This window comes from Notamacropus eugenii, chromosome 1, assembly GCF_028372415.1.
Source record: "Notamacropus eugenii isolate mMacEug1 chromosome 1, mMacEug1.pri_v2, whole genome shotgun sequence".
Taxonomy (NCBI): Eukaryota; Metazoa; Chordata; class Mammalia; order Diprotodontia; family Macropodidae; genus Notamacropus; species Notamacropus eugenii.
This window is the reverse complement of record NC_092872.1, coordinates 77,763,063-77,784,025: the sequence shown is the minus strand read 5'-3', so window position 1 is coordinate 77,784,025 and position 20,963 is coordinate 77,763,063. Positions and strand designations below refer to the sequence as shown.

At 47.1% G+C, this 20,963-nt stretch overlaps 1 protein-coding gene across 4 annotated transcripts in view; it reads left to right on the top strand.

The window, feature by feature from the left end:
- The window catches only part of CNTFR (ciliary neurotrophic factor receptor), a 94,506-nt gene extending 78,099 nt beyond the window's left edge, over nt 1-16,407 (top strand). For all 4 annotated transcript variants that reach the window (XM_072606296.1, XM_072606287.1, XM_072606278.1 and 1 more), the window contains 5 exons: nt 129-295; nt 2,578-2,741; nt 13,668-13,848; nt 14,708-14,870; nt 15,365-16,407. In XM_072606296.1, coding sequence (XP_072462397.1) covers nt 129-295; nt 2,578-2,741; nt 13,668-13,848; nt 14,708-14,870; nt 15,365 — 676 coding nt within the window. In that variant the 3' untranslated portion in view covers nt 15,366-16,407. The remainder of the gene's footprint in view (nt 1-128; nt 296-2,577; nt 2,742-13,667; nt 13,849-14,707; nt 14,871-15,364) is intronic.
- The last annotated feature ends 4,556 nt before the right edge of the window (nt 16,408-20,963 follow it).

Sequence of the window (20,963 nt, the reverse complement as noted above, 5' to 3'; positions counted from 1 at the left end):
GACTTCCTGGAGGAGAAAGCCTAGAGTTTCTGGCTGAAAAAAAGGGAGGGGTAAGTTATAAGGGTCTTTGTCCTCCCTGATCTCTGTCACCCCCTGTCTTTTTCCTTCTCCCTTTTCTCCTTGGGTAGACATGGCTCCAAACTGTTAGGATGTGAAAAGGACCCAGCCCCCAAGAATCGGTGTCACATCCGATATACACACCTCTTCTCTACGGTCAAATACAAGGTCACGTTGACAGTCACCAATGCCCTGGGCCACAATTCCACAGCCATCACCTTCGATGAGTTCACTATAGGTAAGGTGTGGGTATGAAGACAAAGACAACCTGGGGAATTGATCTGCTACTAACCTCCAAGAGCACAGAGTGACTAATCAGAGTAGCTGTAGGATTGATCAGCTCTGGCTTCTTGGTGGAGGGGTCTGAAAGGGACAGGCACAGACTGCTCAACTAGGTGGAAGAACATGCTGGTGTTCGTGGGGGCATAAGCGCATGCCTTGCTGTGGTTAGACACCAGTGATGTCAATGCTGGTGACTTCTTTAGCTCTCCCCAGTTTGGGTTGCCCCTTCCTTAATTTCCCAGAGGCAGGTAATTAACTGCTGGGGAAATCATTACTTCCATCATTAACAGCCTACTGCTCCAACACACTCAGTAAACACCGGTGCCCTCTGGAGCACCTACCTGCCAGGTTTTCCCTAAGAACCGAGAGAACCAGTATAGAGCTCCCTCTCTGAAAGCACCAGTTCAGCAAAGCCTAGAGATCAAGCTGTCTGGGTCCTGTCATAGAGCATTCCCCATTCTGTCTGTACCCCATATATCACATAAAGAAAGGAACTAAGACTGCATCCAGGGAAACCTACCAGGATCCACTTCAGGGAGTCCTCCTTGTGAGGAGCGCCAAGACTTCTAGCCTTCCAAGATCCCCTTCAGTGTTCCTTTGGGGATTCTCAAAGCCTCAGGACCCTGGATCTGTCCTCATCCTAGGGAGCACCCTGATCATGCCCTTTCATTGTCCCTATATTTCTGTCCTCACTTGGCTCCACCAGAGTTTTCTCAGGACTGTCCCCCCATTCTCAGGCCTGAGGGTCTCCCCAAGATTATTGCTTTACAGTGAAGGATGCTGAGATATGCCTGGGAGGGGTGGGGGTGATAAGCCCTGCCTTCATTTACTTTCTGAAGATCTGGATACCTCCGTGGGAACTAGACTTGCCAAGGTCATGTTTCCCCTCATACTGGGTGGGTAGGGGTGCTTCCTGAGGGCAGAAGCCAAGTTCCCTCTCAAACTGGAAGATTCTGAAAAGTCTTCCCTCGATAACTGATCGGGGTTTTCGGGTGTATTACTGATGAACTGCCCTGGTAAAGATGTCCAGTTCTCAAATTTTCCCTCATTGGGATGTTCCATTGGTGCCTCTGCTGACCTCAAGGATCCACTGATATTTCCTTTCTGTGTGGACAGCGGAGTGGATGAACTGGTCCTGAGAATCCTGAACCTGACTGAATTCTGGGTGGGAGGAAGAGTGGAGGTGCTGGATGAAGGCAGAGAAGAGGGCTATTATGCAGAACAGCTGCAGCCCCGGCCCCCAACCCCAGCCCCTTCCACCCAACTTAATGGCTTCCTTAAGTTTCGGGTGATGAATGAGGTGTCAGAGCAAGAGACAGGGCTGGGATAGGCGCCTCTCCTACCCCTCCCTGGCCTCCTCACTCCAGACCTCCTCTGTCTCCCCTGGGTTCCCTTCCCCCATCCTGTCCTGTCCCTCCCAAATCCCCCCTCCCCTAGTCTCCTCCTATCCTGACCCCAGTGCCCCCCACCTCCTTCCATCCCTTCCTATCCTCACCCTGTCCCTCCAAAGCCAGTCCCCTTTCTTCCATACTCAGACCTATCTCTTCCAGCCTTCCTTCTGTTTTCTTCCTAGTCTATGCTAGGGCTTTCAGTTTTTCCTTAGCCTCCTCCCAGTTTGTATATCCTGTCCCTAGGCCTTACTAGGCTCGCTACTCCCTGTCTGCTCTAAACCCTCTTATCCCTTCTAGTCTTCTTCTGGCCTGTCCTATCATCTTCAGACATTCTTTCCTTTTAACCTTCCTCAGTCTTCGCTCTTTTCCCTTTCCAAATCTGCTCTCAGCTTTTTCCCATCCAGTTCCCACCCCCAATAGACAGAAGATCCCTCTGATGTCTTGGTATCAGTCCTACAGCCAGAACCCTGCTCAAAGACGAAATAGACCTCATTCTTTGACTCGCTGCCTCCTTGATGGTCCAATATGAGAGACAGTCACCTTGGGGACTGTGAAGTGGAATAAAGGTCACAAAGGGAAGGGGATGATGGGGGTGAGATCCCCATTCCTATCCCGGGTCTGATGCCGACTTTATTAGTATATTCCCTAGAGCAGAATAGTGTAGGTGCAGCTTTGCCTGGCAGATAGGCAAGCCCTGTGATGAGTGGTGGGGATGAGTAATTTCAGTGGAATGGGTAATGGTGGTAACAGTGAGAACGAGGATGGTGGATAGGAGCATAATAGTAATGACAAGGTTGATGATGAAGCTGGTGGCATGGCTTTTGTGTTGTTTTTTTTTCCCAATCAGTGAAGCCCGATCCTCCAGAGAACGTTGTGGCCCGGCCTGTACCTAGCAGCCCTCGACGCCTGGAGGTGACCTGGCAGACTCCATCCTCCTGGCCCGATCCCGAGTCATTCCCTCTCAAGTTCTTCCTTCGATATAGGCCACTGATCCTTGACCAGTGGCAACACGTAAGTCTAGTCTCTCCCTTTGGGGGCAGCTCTGTGGGTACTTTTGAAAGGGCAGCTACTTTCAGAGAAATACATAGCTGCCTGCTTGCAAAAGACAAATATTCATGGTCTCTGGAAGCTTATTATATTCCTTCTTTCCAGGACCTCATATATCAAGGTCGTCCCAGGCCCATGACCCCCTCTTTGTAATTTCATTGTAATTTCTTTCTTCTCCCCTTCCCTAGGAAGGACATGGTGGTAATGAGGAGGGAGGGGCCTTCCTTCAAAAAGAAGGGAAACTGAGGTACTCGATGGGGAGGTCGAGTTCTTAGCCAGGCTGGGACTCAGATCCTTGATGCCCCTGATACTTAACTCCCAGACTGAGTAGTTTACAGAACAAAAAAAGTGAGTTGAGAACAGATGAATCTTTCTCTTCGATGTCAGCCTCACTCTCTAAAAGAAGAAAAGTGGAGAGGAGCTGTTGATTCTGTTTGTCACCATGGAAGGGAGGGCAGTAGGCTGCAGTGGGAAGTACCTGAGGACTGGGAGCCAAGATACCTGGGTTCTAATCCTGATCTCACCAATAACTCATTGTGTGATCCCCAACAATGAATTTCCCTTCCCTGGGCCTCTGTTTCTTCATCTGTAAAAAGAAGGGGTTGAACTAACTGGTCTCTTAGATTCCTTCCAGCTCATACTTACCTACAGTCCAGCTCAGTGACTCAAATACAGTCAACAAATATTTGCAAATTGCTTCCTGTGTGCCTAGCCCTGGGCCCAGCTGGACTGTGAGGGAGACGGGGAGAAGGCATAGATACAGGCCTTCAAGAGGTCATGGTGTGGTTGGGGAGGTGATTCACTCACATGGGACAATTAGAAGACAACACAAGACAGCATGTGGTCACCAAATGGGTGAACTTGTGTGGCTCTGGCTATAGGATGGGCAGTTGGTTGAGGCCACAGGAGGTGAGACAGGAGCTGGAGCCTGGAAAGTTGGCAGAATTCAGATCAGGAGGAAGAGAAGCTGGGAAAATGGGAATAGGGGTCCTAGCTAGGGAGAACTAAAGGAGCAAAGGCAAGAATGATTAGAGAGTGTGTGTGTGTGTGTGTGTGTGTGTGTGTGTGTGTGTGTGTGTGTGTGTGTGTGTGGTATTGGGGACAGTGAGGAGATAGACCTGGTCAAGGTGGGGAGTTCAAATGTGTTTTGGGGGTGGGAAGCAACCCAGGGTGGGGGGAGGCAGGACAGCTGTGCTCCAAATTTCCTGGCTACCACCCGGGCCTCTGGGACGTGCGCTCAGCCGCTCAGCCGTGCCTTGCTGTGTCCAGGCTGAATGCACCGCCCTCCCTTTTCCCCCCAGTCCAGGGAATATGGCCTGCAATTCACATCATTTCGGGGCAAATGCACATCTGTATTTCTTTCGACATCATATCTAGTCCTGGGGAAACAGCAGAGAAAACACACACACACACACACACACACACACACACACACACGACACAAGAGAAAAGAAAGACGTTCTTCCCTAATCCCTTATTCCAGGGAAAAGGGGAATTGTTTTTCCATATTTTGTCATGAGAAAAACTCACTCAGATGGAAAGGAATTTAAGTGGCTCGGAGCACTGGTTCTGTCACACCCTGAGATCCTGAGTGCAAATCTTGCTCCAGGCATTTCTAGGTCATCCAGCTTTCCCTTCCTGGCCCCCACCCTTACAGAACCCTCATCTGAGGAAGAAACATCTCTTTATTTGAAGAGTCACTTCTTAGTTTGAGGAAAAGACAAAGTTCAGTCTTTGGAAAACCCTTGGTCTGAAGGGGATATAAACCTATTTTTGGGTGTCCCTTGATGTGAGGGGCAGAAGCCCTTAGTTGATCCTTGTCTGAAGTGAGGGGTAAGACTAGGCTTCTGGGAATCTCTCCTTTAAGGGAAAGAATTGATCTTCCACTTTGGGAATCTTCTGTCCTGATGTGGGAGAAATAACCCTGCTACTTGTGCCCTGTCCTGCAAACCCTGGGTCTGAATGTGGACTTACCCTTCAAGGGAACCCAGTCTGAGAGAAAAATAGGTACTCACGGGATTAAGGCTGAGGGACACTTACAGAATGTGAATGGGGACAAATTTATGGATAGCTGCACAGAATGTGTGTAAAGGGATGATCTGAGGGGACTGGAGTGAATTTGGAAAGTTTTACTGTGAAAAGGGAATTTCTAGCTGGATTTGGATGGTGGTACCATATTAGTGCAGGGATGAGGGTAGGTTGAGCCTATTAGAAAGGTTAGAAATGAAAATGAGGGGATCTCAAGGTGATAGGAAGAATTAAGTGCTTTTGATTTCCCCTATAAGTTCTCATATTGAAGACCTAGGAAAAATATTCCCAAGGAGAACAATTCAGCATTGGTACAGTTGTGGGTAGAGGGTCAGGGAAGGGATGCTAAATGAGGTTGCCAAGGCTAGGGATTTGGGATCTCCATTGATGTGTTCAGGATACAAGTATGCATTGTGTGTGTGTGTGTGTGTGTGTATGTGTATATACATGCAGAGTCCATAGGACATGATTAAGGCATGCAGATAACACAGGTGGGGAGTATATACAGTATGTATGGTTCATCTAGAAGATGTGCTTAGGATGTGAAAGAGACATTGAGGGTGTATGTTGTAGAAAGAGTGTGTATATGTCGTAAGGTACCTGCTAGAAGGGCCTTGGTCATGGTAGGCTCATATGAGGGGAACAGGATCATTCAAGTCAATTCAACGAACATTTATTTATTAAGCAACTACTATGTGCCAACATACTACAAAGCAAAAAAATAAATGTTAGCCCTGAAGAGATTTACATTCTATTGGGTAAAAACAGCATTATACACATAAGTAAATACAAAATGAAAAGTAATTTTGGAGGGATGGTGGCAGAGTGGGGAGTCAGATAGGAGGGGGCAAATTGAGCTGAGTCTCCAAGGGGACTAGGCTTTCTAAGAGGCTGAGGTGAGGAGGGAAAACATTCTGGGAATGGGAAATAGTTTGTACAAAGATATGGAGGTAAGAGCTTGAATTTCATGCCCCAGGAAAGTCAAGAACAGTAACTTGTCCAGAGCATGAATTTTGTGAGGTATGATGGTATCAAAACAGCCTGGAAAGGTAGGCCAGAGGCCGATTGGGAAAGACTCCCTCTTCCTGGGCAGCTGACTTTGTGTTCCTATCTTAGAGACCATAGGACATTGCTGAAATTCCTTGAGCAGGAGAGTGGCATGGTCACATCTATGTCTTAGGCATATCCAACTGACTACTGTGAGGTGATGGAGGGACTGGAGCTAGGGAAAACGGTCAGGAGGCTGATGCAGTAGTCTAGGTAACTAGGTTAACTGTTGTGTGAGTGGAAGAAAGGGGACAGATAAAAGATATAGTCCTGACCTGTCAGCAGCAGGGCCTGGTTTCTGAACTGCGTCCATCAGTAGGGATGAACTGCTCTGAGATGCGCACATTATTTTCTGATCCCCTTTGAGATTTACGGCACAAGCTTATGTGATGACTATAGAATAGATGGGACAATCTACAGCTGAAGTCTGTGGCCGGGTTGGCAGGGAGGACAAGTGGGGAGGTGCGGGGTGTTAGTCCATAGATAGGCTTGATGATCTATTTGTGGCAGGGTTCGAACTCAGTTTGTAGCTATGGCTTGAAGTCAGTCAGTGGCCAGGATTAAGGATTATTCTGTGACTGGGATTAGGGGCTAGTGTTGGATCAGATTTAGGGGACAGTCGTCTTGAATCGGTCAGTTATGCTCATTCAAAGACTTGGCTACGGCCTGAGGCCAGGGACACTGGAGCCCCCGCCCATCAGAGATTGGCTGCAATTTAATTTATCTTGTGCTATCATTGAGTCTCATCTAGTCCCACCTCTTTATTCTATAGATGAAGAAACCAAGGCTTGGAGAGGATAGTGCTGGAAGCATTTTAGTCATGGCGGGCTGATATGAGGGGGACAGATTCATTAAAGTCCATTCCAGAAGCATTTATTGATAAAACATCTACTAAGTGTCAGGCATTATGCTAGGTTCTGGGGATACAAAACCAAAAAACAAATAATCCCTTGCCCTCAAGGGGCTTACATTTTGTTCGTTGTAAACACCATGTTCATAAATAATACGAAATAAATAAAACTAGTTTGGGGGCGGAGTCTTTGGGTTCATCAACTCCCTCTCCTCTTATAGTGATGTCCCTGGTCCCTGAAGTTCCTCGAAAAAGGCCAGTCCTGTCAAGCTCTGGTCCCCCTGGCACCTGGGGGTTCAGACCTGGACCCCTGTGCCTTTCTTCTCTTTTGGCTGGGGCCTGTGCTCCGTCTCCTCAGCAGAGAGCACCGCCCGCCGGCTATCCCCCTTGCTCCTCTGGCTTTTAAGTATGTAACTCGATCCTGGGGCCCTTCTCAGTCCCCCTACCCCCAGGTTTACGGCTAGTCTGGCTAACTCACTCAGATGTTCCCCTAATGGAGTCCTTGCCTGGCAGGCCGCCGTCCCCTAATGCATCGCTAATAATCTGGTTCTGGTTTCATGAGCCCCCTCCCCTTTACCTCCCCGCCCGTTAACGAGCTACAGACGGGGCAGCCACCGAGCGCAAGCACACAGAACGGACACGCACACACTCGATGGTGTCCACATGCTCTGCACACACGTACACACACACACACACACACACATACAGCAGAAGGGCTCTGGCTTGCAAGTGTGTACATGCATTACACATACCTGTATTCATGTGGTGATGTCCATGAGCTGTGCATGTACCCTGAGTAGACACATCAAGTATGTGCAGATACATGTTCATAGTGGTCTGTGTATGCACATGAAACAAAATAGTATGTGGCTAACACTATGAAATGTTAAACACTGTGTATGTGTGGATATCCATGTAGGAGCGCACGAATTGGTCTCATTAATGCTTGTGTGCATGTGCCCAAATTGATTTGACAGAAAGGCGTCTCCAAAGGGATGACTGATCTGTTGTCTTGCAGAACAGAGAAGGTGGATTCAAGATGCCAGATCTATGTTGTCCTATGTGTCATCCCCAAACCCTAGAAGAGACACTGAGGGATCCTTCCCTCCAGCCCCCTGCCCCCAGACGAGATGGAATCTCTCCAAATAGAATCCCACAGACTGCCCTTTCCACTGAGCCCTGGCCTTCAACAACTGCTTGTCTCAAATTTGAGCTTCTTTGGAGTTTCCTTTCCTGTCCTTTCCTTCTTCAGTCTATGTACCCACCCCTACTCTCACCCCGCCTCTGTCACTCCCTTTGGTGTCTCTGCCTGGCTGTTTGCTACTCTTTCCTAAGTTGCTTAGGAGGAGAAGGAGATTGGGAGACTTATGGGGATGGCTATAGCAAAGCTGCCAGCTTGTCCTGAGGCTGCCCACAACCCCCACTGTAGATTCCAGTTTTCTATCGCATTGGGTTCTCTCCAGGATAGTTTTCACCTCTTTCACTAAGAGTTAGATTTTCCTCTGTTCTCACCTGGGACCATAGAGAAAGAAGTAAGTGATGGAGAGAGGTAAGAAAGAAGGGAGAAAGGAAGGAAACATTTATTAAGGGCCTCAATGTGCCATACGCTATGCTAAGTGCTTTATAAATATTATCCATTTCATCCTCCCAACAACCCTGGGAGGAAGGGGCTATTATTATCTTCATTTTACTACTTGCTCAGGGTCACACCGTTATAAGGTATTTGAAGCTGCGTTTGAATTCATCTTCCCAACTCCACTGTACCACTTAGTTGCCTCTGTAGGCAGGATAACTTGTGCACATGCCCCCCTGCTTCCCTGGGCTGGTCACTGGTCCATTTCTGATTGTCCTATGGGAAAGCATCAAGATGCAATTGAGGTGTAACAAAGAAGGGTAGATGAAGCAGAGATACTGTCAGTCAGGATAGATACAGCCCCTGGACTGAAGGTAAAACTCAGTCTTTTTCTTGGGAAAGTCCCTTGGAATTTTGGGAGGAGGTGGGAACTGAACCAGAGCTCTACCTTCCTATGTCCTATGTCCCCATTCCAATTCCCAGGGCTTTCCAGAACAACTGATACTCCCACACCAAAGGAAGGGGAGTGAGGGCTCATGTTGCTAATGGGCTTGAGACCCTGTCAGACTTTCATCCCTGAGAGCAGAGAAAGATGAGGCTTTGAGGGGAGAGCACCTGTCTGAAGAGGGGGCATTTAAAGATGGAGGGAGAATGGAAGCTTCTGGCTTGTTTCCTAGCTCAGCCTTCCGTTCTGGCCCAACACACTAATCTTTTTGAGCCCAGTTATGTTCTTGTTCAAGGTGCAAGGACCCAGGAGCACTTAGGGCCAGGGAGACTGTGTATGAGCAAGAGGTTAGAATCTCTTTATTTGATTTTGCCCTTCCTCCCCACTCCCCATCCTCTCCTGTTCAACTAAGGAGACTGAATGACTGGTTGCCTCAGTAATAACTCTACTTTCCCTGTGATCAGATAGAATTAAAGACCTCTCCAATGTGTAGGAGTCTCTGAGCTTGGGGAAGTATTCCCAGGGTCTTCCACTCTGGTTTTAGGATTGTAACACCTATTTTGAAAACCTAACCTTGTTACAGGATTATGGAACTTTAGAGCTGAAAGAGACCTTAAATGGTACTGGTCTAATCCTCTCGGGTTCCAGAGGTCATGTCAGTGAGCAATCAGAGTAAAGGTGATCTGTGGGGGTAAGTGGCAGAGTGGGATTCCAGTTTGGGTTCTCACAGGTCTCAGGGCATGTTAGAGCTGGAAGAGACCTTAGCTCTCCTCCAAATGTGTGAGTGTGGGCAGGGGGAATGGGGGAGGGAGTTTAAAAAGAGGCACAGTTCTAATAAGATTGGAGGGAAAGGTGATGAGATTAGTTTGGGGCACATTGAATTTGCTTAAGGGTCACATCTGGAGACCTAAATATAGGCATGCTAGAAGGAGATGGAGAAGGGGACAAGTGATTTACCTCGAGTCAAAAAGAACCTTTACTGGTACCAGAAATTGAGAGCCATCTTCTGTAACATGGATTTTGTAAAGCACATTACAAAATGTATTCCTGGGTTTCTCAACTGAGGTTGGATAGGGGGATAATTTGGGAAATGGAATATAGTGAATTCCACTCAGGTGTAAGTTGGACCAGATGACCTCCAATTCTGAGTCCCCTTGTATTTCTGAGATTTCATGATTCTGTGAGATCAGAGGAAATCCCAGACTCAGAATGGAGAGCTTTTCCCCCTCCCTTTCCTGTGCTACACTGTCTCAGGAGTGGCTCTGATCCTGCCCACCTGAACTCAGGGGGTTATGACTTGCTCCTATGAACAGAGAAACATGGTCCTCATTTCTCCCCCCAAGTGGGAGAAATTCCCAACTTACGTTCCTGACTAAAAGAGAGAGAAATGTCCTGCTATATCATCTGGACTCTGGGCCAGACGCTGATCCTCCCCACCACACATTAGAAACTCTCACAGCAAGTGACTATACAGAGATATATGCTGGATCACACAAACACAAACACACTCTCACCCCTCAATGTTAACATGAAATTCACCCAATGATGCTTAGACTCCAGATCATGTTATATGAGGAATTGTTGAGGAAGCTTGGGATCTTTAGCCTAGAGGAAAGATGACTCAGGGAGGGGAATGATAATTATATTCAAGTATTTGAAGGGCTGACCATTTGAAAGAACATACTCTCTTGTCTTTTTACCTTGGTCCTAGAGGGCAAAATTATCAGCAATGAGTGAACGTTACAGAGACAAGTTCAGCTCAGTATAACAATCAGAGTGGCTTTTAAAAAATGCCTGCGTCAAAATGCCATTTCCCTGTCTCAGAGTGGCTAAAACATTTCATTTCAATTTACTTCATTTTAGTTGTATAAGCACAGGGTGCTGGCAGGACAAAGATAAAAATGAAACATCTCCTGCCCTTAGGGATCTTTTGTTCTACTGAGGCAGCTAGGTGGTGCAGTGGATAGAGTACTAGAGCTGGAGTCAGTAAGACCTGAGTTCAAATCCAGTCCCAGACACTCACTAACTGTATGATCCTAGACAACTCACATAATCTCTGTTTGCCTCAATTTCCTCAGTTGTAAAGAAGGGAAAATAATTAGTTCCTATCTCCCTGAATTGTTGTGAGGATGAAGTGAATATTTGTAAAGTGCCAGGCATAGAGTAGATGCCATAAAAATGCTTATCTGACTTACCCCTGTGGGGAGGAAGTGATAAAGTGTGCACAGACTGGCAAAAAACAAAATAAAAAATGAATAACAAAATGATTTCAAGGTGAGGTGAGATAGAGTGCAGCACTAACAAGTGAGGGAATCAGAAAATGTACCTGAGCCGTGCCTTGAAGGAGGACTAGGAGTTCCAAGGCATACAAGTGGGGAAAGAGACCATTCCACACCTGAGGAAAGACCACACATGGGAGGAGTGTATAAGATAGGTTGGAACAAGACTGGCATGGGTTTTAAATGCTGTAAATCTTTGTAATATACTAAAGGACATTCCTCCTTAGTGGGGCTTGGAGGCTGGACTAGGTGATCGGTAATTTTGTAGCCTTTGGCATTCTGTACAAATCTTTAGAATGTTTCACCCTGACCATGTGGTCAAGACTGGAGAAGGGGATCAGGTGTGGTCAGAGGGAGGGACTGAGGGTCTGTACCTAACCCTGGGTAACCTGTCAAAGTCTCCCCTCCACCCTAGTCCATCCTCCACTCTGCTGCTGAAGAGACTTCTCTTAAGCAAAGGTCTAGTGTCACATCAATCACACACACCCTGCCCCATTCAATTTGCTCCCAATTGCCTTGAGGATCAAATAGATAAACCTCTATTTGCACTTTAACACCCTTACAATCTGATCCCTTCCTATCTTTACAGCCTTCTTAGGCTTTACGCCCCTCCGCATAATCTATGATCCAGTGACATTGGTGGTCTTTTTTTTTTTTTTTTAAGATGCCGCACTCCATCTCCTGACTGTCTCTGTGGCTGTCCCCCATCCTCACTTCTTGACTTCCCTGGCTTCCTTCAAGATTCAGCTCAAATCCCAACTTTTATAAGGCATTTCCCACTTCCCCCACTGCTAGTGCCGAGATTGGCTTCTGTATACTCTGTATAAATCATTTCCCTACTTGTTTTCTGTGTTGTCTCCCCCGTTAGATGGTGAGCTTTCTTGAGGGCAGGGACAGTTTTTGTATCCGTACTGTTTAGCCCAGTGCCTGGCACATAGTAGGTGCTTGTTGATGGTGATGAGTCTGATGAAGGTCAGAAGGGAGCTGGTCACAACAGAGATCCTGTCCCTCCAAGGATCTTGCCTAAATTCCCTTGGGGTCCTGCCCCAAATGATGTTTGGCCATTAAGTCGGTTAACAAACATTTCTTACTATGCATCAGCAACTGTGCTAAGTAATGGAGATACAAAGAAAGATGTGTAGCCTTTCCCTCCCTGGTGCAAAACTAGCACGCACAGCGATCAAAATATTGGGTTAAGTTTGCAAGTTAAGGTAGGGCAGAGGAAGGAATCCCAGGCACCTCTTTCTCTTCTTCCTTCCCTTTCCTGTCCCCCTAACGACCACTGTAAGTGCATTTTGCAGACTCCTTGGCCAGTGTTGTCTGAGCCCTGCAGGACTGCAGCCAGGGGAAAGGGAGGGAAGGCAGTGGCTGGCTCAGAGCAGGGACATGGGCTCAGCTTCCTCTGCCCCTTCACATTTATAAGCTTCTTTATAGCCATCCCATCGGCAGGTTAATGAGGAAGTAAGTGACGCTGAGATGAAGCAGAAAGGGGCCTGGAATGAGTGGGGGCTGGGCAGGCAGGAGGGTGCAGTGAGGTTAGTGGGTGGTGGTAGCCCAACCCTCCCCCCTGAAAAGCAGCCAGATTCTGCTCCCGCCAAAGGCTCCCTTGTAAATGGCCCCCCTCCATGGCGCTAATGACTGTAAAGGTCTGTAATGAGAGACGATGGGGGCTTTGGGTGGCCGGAGAGGAAACCCTGGTAAGGGCCGGCGTCCGGCCGGGCACGGCAGGCCATAAAATTAACAGGCTGTAAAAAGGGAAAGGGCATGGAGACAGAGGGAGGCAGCTGGTGGCAGGGAGAGGAGTAGATGGAGAGACTATGGAAGGGAATATCTGGGAGGTCTCCTAAGAGGATGACCCAGAGGAGCAATGAGTGCCTGGCCCAAATTCTGAGAGGGTGGTCTTGGGGACCAACCAGAACAGGAGGTCTGAGTCCTATCCTGTGGGAATGAAGTATGTATGATGACACACATTCTTCCATCCACTCTCCTTTGAGAGTCAGGAGGGGCTTTAGAGTTGGGGTTTAGGGGTCTGATTACCATTGGAATTAGGTGGATGCATAACTTTACTAGGGGATGGTTCCCTTTTCTTTCCAGAAAGCCAGGATAAAAAAATTGGGGGTACAGTCAGAGGTTGGGATTGAGAGTTTATGCCAGGGAAATGGGGAGGGGACCAACTGGGGCCTGTGATATGTGTGTGGGAAGGGTGACTCTTGGAAGAAAGTATAAAGAATTGGGAAGTGTTGGGAAACAGAAAAGGATCTGTATCTGGGGATGGGGTTCAGATACTTTCTAATCTAGAAAAGCAAGGAGAGTGTTGCCAAATAGGTTGGATCCAGACTCAGTAAGACCTGGGTTAGAATCCTACCTCAGACACAAGCGAACTCCAAGCCCGGTTTCCACATGTGCAAAATGAAGTTGTTGAAGCAGATGTAAATCTAAGCTCTTGTGACTAGAGCATACCCCTGACCTCAAAATACTCTTGCCCTCGGTTCACCTGATCTCTTGGACCCCCCTTTCTTCATCCCATCCCCCTTACACTCCTGTATTTGTCTTTCTTCTTTCCCAATAGAATATTAGCTCATTGAGAGCAGACTCATTTATGAGTCTGGTCTCAGGGCACAGAACAGTACCTGCAACATAGTAGGCATGTCCTAAATGCTTTCCTCAGGTTGAGCTGTCCGATGGCACTACACACACCATCACTGATGCATATGCCGGGAAGGAATACATCATTCAGGTGGCTGCAAAGGACAACGAGATTGGGACGTGGAGTGACTGGAGTGTGGCTGCCCATGCCACTCCTTGGACTGAGGAGCCCAGATACCTTACAACAGAGGCTCAGGCTCCAGGTTAGAATCCTGGGGTCTTTCCCCACCCCCACTCATTCTCAACACCCACTGTACTCATGCTGGGACTTTCTCACATCTCCATCTCTGTCCTGTCTCCTTTTGTCGAGCTTCCAGCCTTCCTCCTTGACAACAAAATCTCCCCCCTATTCTGCTCCTAATACCCCTGTCTCCACCTATCCCACTACACCTTGTCCTTTCATTATTCCCATAGGGAGTCTTAGTGTCTATTATTTCTTTGTATCTACCTGTCTGTCTATCTGTCTAGCTAGCCAGCTTTCTACCTATCTATAGAGCAGTATACACTGCTCTTGGAATCAGAATTCTGGGTTTGAGGTTCAGTCCTATCACTTACCATCTGGACAACCCTGATCAAGTCATTTAACAGCTCTAAGTCTCAGTTTCCTCATCTGTAAAATGGAGATACTAATACATCACTTACCTTCCTGAGTTTTTATGAAGAAAGTGCTTTGTGAATTTTGATGCACCATATAAATGCAAACTATCATTGCTTTTTGCTCTGTCTCCCTGTCTATCCCTATGTTCCTCTGTACACATTTCTGTTGTAAAAAAACCTCTATTTCCTCTTGGTAGTTCTTATCTCATTCAGCACCCTTTTGTCAGAGAATTGCCCTTCCTCTCCCCTCCTCCTGCCCTCCCCCCACTCCCATTGTCTGTATCTGGAAGGGAGGTGCAGTCCCCAGTTCTCCAGGGTTCACAGATTGAGGACAGAGTATTTAATTTAGAAATGAATAACTTTTCCCACCTCTTCCCCTACTCTGGTTAGGGTGAAGAATTCATGGGGATCCCCTCCCCAGCCTCATAAGCCTCAGACCCTCTGAGTTTTTTCCCTTCCCCCCAGAGACCACCACCACCACCACCACATCCTTCGTCCCCCCTCCCACCACGAAGATCTGTGATCCCGGAGAGGTTGGGGATGGTGTGGGCTCCTCAACCGGCCTCCTGCTGACTGTGACCGTGACTGTGACAGTGACCACCATAGCAGCCACTGGCCTCTTTATTTAGTGAGTCTGGGTTGATGAGGAGCATGGGGTTCTGAGTGGGACCAAGGTGAGGAGGGAAAGCAGTAGTGTAGAAGCAGACCTGGGGGCTGCAGGGGGAGTGGTGGGGGATACACTGGTAGAGAGGGCAATTGGGACCCTGACTAGGGGCCAGGTCAGGACGCTGGGGAGTTGGAGGACTTTCAGCTTATTTCCGTGCTTTTCATAATGAAATATATTACACACAGATCATATGCAAATAAGCTGTATTCTTTCTCATTAACAGCTGGGTCCTTTTGCTCAGCACCCAAAGGAACAGTCCTGGGTGGGGGGAGGAGGCTGTGGGAAAGATAGAAGACATGGTCATATCATGGGGAAGGGGAGGCTGAGGATACGAGGAGCCGGGGTTGGGCTCCCAGAAGGACCACAGGCCCTTGGGGCAGGGCAGGGCCTGGAGAAAGTGGCGATCTGACAAGCTGAACTAAGCCGAGCTAACCACCTCCCTTCTCTTTTCCCAGAGTCCCTCTTTGCATTCCTGTGGAAGAAAATGTTGAAAACAGAAATGAACAGCAGCAAAGGCTCACAAAAAAAAAAAATCACACACACACACACACACACACACACACACACACACCAAAAAAAAAAAAAAAAACAGGAAAAAAACCAAAAGAAAAAAAAGATACTGTTGGGATTCTCGTTTTTCTATTTTGCACACGGTCAGGAGGACGTTTCACATTGTCTCCAGCTTCACTTTATAGAGACAACCCTGGCCCCTGACTCCCCTCCTCCAGCCTCCTGCCCCCAGTCTACAGCCTTCGTCCCAGTGACCCACCACCATTCTCCCCTCCTGTGGCCCTGCAGCCTGTAGCCCCCCTTGGCTCTCTGGTTTTCTGCCTCCTCTCCAGCCCTCAGGTTGTGTCCCTGAGATCCTGGTCACTCAAACCCCTTGCTCCCTGACCTCTCAACCTCCTTCATCCCCCTCAATCTTCCTGAGTTGGAGGCTCCCATATCCTTGACAGGGGACAAGCTACTTAAGAGGGACCTCCACCCCCTCCCCTGTAGGCAAGAGAGAGAACCATACAGCTAACCCACCCACCAAAGACATACCCCTTCTCCTTCATCTGGGTCACCTCCCCCAGCCTCCTCATAGGGGGCCCCAGAGGACTTGGGTAGGGGGTAAGGGGGCCTCAAACACCCCCTAATGCCAGCAACTTTCCCCATACCTCTGGCCCAAGTGCCCCCCTCTGGCTTTAATTCCTTCTGCTGACTCCTCCAGGGCCTTTGCCTCAGTTGGATTAGAAATTCCTAAGAACTCACCCATTCTCCTCCAGTCCCAAATTCCCACACGTGCTTTTTCAGTCTCCCCAGGCCCCAGGACTTCCCAGCTCCTGTTTTGTATGGCCCTCCCTCACCTGGCCCCTCCCCAAAGTATTTAATGCCCCATTCATCCTAGTCAAACCCAGTGGTGACTTGCTGTATTTGAATTTTTTATAGATGTATGTATACAGGGGAGGGGTGGGCGAGGGAAGAAGGGTTCTCATTAAACGTCGCCATTTCATGAGTTACTGAGAGCAGACCAGTTATTGGGGGGGGGGGCAGAGGGGGTTTAATCAGAGAGTGCAGCTAGAAGCAGTTTGGGGTTTTTTTGGTCACAGGGAAATGGCTTCTAGAGAGGAAACAAGGCTAGGGATAATTTCTCACTTGCATTTCTCTGGATAGGCAACTGTAAACAGTGTTTCCCTTTGGGACTTGTGATGAGATTGGCCATTTTTAACTTATTTATCAGCAACCTGAAGGAAGAGGGGCTACAAATTCCAATTCAATATGGATTAAGTCTCTACTCTGTGTGAAGCACTGTGTTAGGCCCTGGGAATACAGTGATAAAAATGATAGATTCTCTGCCCTTTCCGCTGGGGCAAATGGTGTATACAGAGGAATCTAGTACAAGGTAATTAGTGACAGGGGCAAAGGAGAGATCCCACAAGTGCTCTGGGACTATCTGATGGAGAGAACACTTGAAGATGGGAAAATGGGTATAGGCTTCCTCAAGGAGCTGATATCTGAGCTGGGCCTTGATGAAAGAAGATTCTAAATGGAAGACATGAGAAGGGAAAGCGTTCTAGGGATCTCTGGTAGGAGTACACTGAGGCAGGAGAGAGAGCTTTTGGAGGGAGGTTGGCAGCAGTACATTTTGACTAGAAATGAGATAATGAGAGGGAGTAAGGCTCCGCTTGTGACAGATGAAGTAAGGCAGGACTAGGCTGTAAAGGATCTTTTGGTCTTAGGGGCAATAGAGAGCCATGGAAACTTTTAGAGCAAGGGAGTAACATGGACAGACTTGTGCTCTGAGAAAATTAATTTTTATAGCTATTTGTGAAGAGGTGGGATTGGAGGCCAGTTATAACCATCAAGACCAGAGGTGGTAGAGACCTGAACAAGGGTGAGGGATGAAGTCTGATGGGAGAAATGTGGACAGACCTTGGCAACTGAATAGATTTGGGGGGGGTGAGGAAGAGAGGAGTCAGAGATGATTCCAGATTTTCTTATCTGGGTGACAAAATAGTGATGTCCTCAACAAGAATAAGGAGGTTGGGTGGAGGGATGAGGTTCAGGAAGAACAGTTCTGGATACGTTGAATTTGAGGTGCCTTTGGGATTGTGGATGTTCAGCCTTCTATCTTCAAGAGAACCAATGACATGGTAGGGGGGTGATGTCTTGATTTACAAGTGAATTGGATTTAAGGGAGACAGAGCTGTGCAAAGTCATCAGCTCCATTCTCCCTCCGGAGTTATTGGAGGCCAGTGACAAGACATAGGTCAGGATGACTGGCAATTACCCAGCCTTCGGGATATCAAGATGGAGATATCCAGCAGGTAGTTGGTGATGAAGGACTAGATTTGTGTCAAGAGATATGGCCTGTGTATATATAGATTTGAGAGTCTTCTGTGTTGAATGAATTGAACCTTGGTGGTAGCTGATAAGATTACCAAGGGAGAAAAGAGGGCGTAGGATAAAGCCTTGGGGAATACCTATATTTGGGGGTGGGAGGGTAGCAAGGGATTCAAGGGTGGGGCAAAAAGTGCCTTGTTGAATTGCTTCACTTCAGAGTTAAGACTGAAGGAAGGAAAGTAGGGACAGACATCTCCATGTCTGTATATGGCATGAAGCTTTTTCAGGATGATGGCGTAAGTGACAGGAAGGAGACAAATGGCAGATTTTGTCAGTCAACAAGGATTTATTGAGCACTTACTATGTGCCAGGCGCTGTGCTAAGTGACTGGGACACAAAGAAAGGCAAAAATCAATGAACTCAAATGAACACAATCTTTTCTTAGAGGAGGAGGGGCACTCAGTTATGGTCCAAAATCTACGCTCAGTGCAAGGAAGTGTTTCCTAATAATTAGCACTGTCCCAAAGTGGAGTAGACTGATGGTGTTGAGGAATGGATTCCTATTCCCTGGAGGTCTTCAGGTGGAGGCTGGATGACTAAACTGTTGGGCATGTAGAAGGAGGAGATCAGAGGTGTCAAGTCAACCCCAACACTCATGAGTGTGGCCCAAGCCAGATTAAAATGTAATCAGGGAATGTTTAGCAAAATAAATAAGAATACAATAAGACATAGATAACATTACCAATAAGACATAGATAACATTACATTTTAAAACTAAGTCAGTATGTAGCCTTCAGGGATCCATCTGTACAGATGAGTGGCCCTTATTTCTGTTCTGAGTTTGACATTACTGGCCTAGATGATCCTTGAGATCCCTTCCAACTCTGAGAGGCTCTGTAATCCAGAACAAGGCCTTGGATGGGTTGTGGGAGTGGGATGGGTTGGGGAGGGGCAGCATACATAGACTGTTTTCTGGAGAAATTGGCTCCATGAGTTGCTGTGGCCAGAACGCTAATAAAAATCCTGGGTATTGTCATGAATCTATAAAAATGACTTACATTTATATAGTGTTCTAAGATTTACAAAACCCTTCACAAACATTATCTCATTTGAAATTCAAAACAATCTCATGAAGAAAGTAGTGCAACCAGTATGATCTCAGAGGTCATGGGTTCAAATCTTAAACCTGATGGCTTTGAGAAAGTCTCCTAAACCTATGTGCTTTAGTTTCCTCCTTTGAGAGCTGAGCTACATGAGATCACCTTTCAGCTCTAAATTTATGATCCTATTATCTTTTTAACAGATAAGGAAGCCCAGACTCAAAGAGGTAGAGTGATTTTTCTAAGGTCACAAAGCCTAGCTAAGTGTAGTTGATCTGGGCCTTTTTGCCCAATGTTCTACATGGAGGAACACTAATCGTCCAAGTTATTTTCAGAGATTTCTTGTGTGCTTGTGTCTGGCTGAATTATAAAGTGTGACAGGGAGGGAAGGAAAAGGTACCAGCCCAGTCTTGCTCTTGGAGAATTTATAGCCTGGTTGGGGAAACATATATGTGTGTTCATCTTCGTTGCCCAAAGAAGACCACGCCATCAGAGAAATAATGACATGACTTGCACTTGACTTTATTTTGAGGGAGGGAGGGTTGTGCAGGTCACCAGCCTCACTTTTCCTCCCAAGCCATCTGAATCCAGTGACCAGATATTCATCAGGATGACTGGAGATGACCCAGGATGAGGGGTTAAGTGACTTGCCCAAGGTCACACAGCTAGTGAGTGTCAAGTGTCTGAGGTGACATTTGAACTCAGGTCCTTCTGACTCCTGCACTGGTGCTCCATCCACTGCACCACCTAGCTTACCAGGAAACATATACATACACACACACAAAGAAACCCTAGAATAAGGCCAGAACAGTGTGTGATCAAGGCCAAGAGCATGTGACTGATACTTTAAGGGCTAGAAGAGATCAGAGAACAGGGAGAGGTCAGGGTAAGTTTCTAGGATGGGACTTGAGAAGATTTCAATAGGTTGGGGTTTGGGGAGTGAGATAGAGAACTAAGCCAAGGTATGGAGGCAAAAATACTCATGTTCTCATTGTTTGGGAAACAATGAGAAGTCCAGTCTGGTTGTAGTACAGGGTATGAGTGGATAAGCAGTCCAGGAACCAGATTGTTGAGAATCTTGTCATTCTAACTCTAAGGAGTTGAACTTTAGTGTGTAGGCAATGGGAGCCGCGGAAGGCTTTTGAGTAGGAGAGTGACATCAAAGCTATGCTGTATGAAGATCAGCCATTTAATGAATTGGTGGTCATGGATAAAAGGAGACTGCTTAGGAGGCTGTTGCAGTAGTCCTGGCAGGAAGAAATGAGAGTCTACCTGGGGTAAGAGTAGTGGGAGTGGAGAACAAGGGAAGTCGATTTTGAGAAAAGACAGCACATGATTAGACTGAGGGGTAAAGAAGAGAGAAAAGTCAAGGATGAGGCAAGAATTAAATATGATTCCAAGGTGTTGACTGATAGGTGTTAGCATTAGTAGTAATGGGAAACTCAACAGAAGGAGGAAATTGGGTACCAGGGTCAGGAAAATCAGGTGAATAATCAACTTTGTTTTGCACATGCTGTGTCTCTGGTACTATTGTATTTTTTTTTTAATTGCCTAAGGAGAATCTACCTAATTATAGGCAAGATTAGGCCTGAGCACAGTTTAGGATGCAGGGGTGGATGGGGGAATGCTGAAGGATTTGGGCACTTTGACTTTGGGCCTGGGTACCCCATAACTGACCAGTTCAATGATTCAAAGCCCTCCCCACCACCACCACCACCACTGACTTAAAAGAAAGGTAAGGAGCTTTGAGAAGACTGGATCAAGGTCAGACATCGAGGAGAACTGCCCAACTGCAAGGTGAGTGGGGAACAAACCATTGATGATGAGCCCAAGGTATTCTAAATAGGATAGAGGAAGCACAGATGATTCAATCTAGCAGATTGTTTCCAAACTACTCTTGGGCTTTCAATTCAGTCCATAGGTCCATGTGCTTCCAATTGCTCTGTGCCATTGTAGGGCTTTTACTTATTTAAATACAGATGCGTTTTAAATGGCGAACAAGACTCAGATGCACACACATATGTGCCTTATGTACGCAGACTGAATGAATGAACAAACAATTATTAAGTGCCTGCCATTTGCCAAATATTGTGCTGGGGATACAAAAATACAAAAACAAACACAGTCC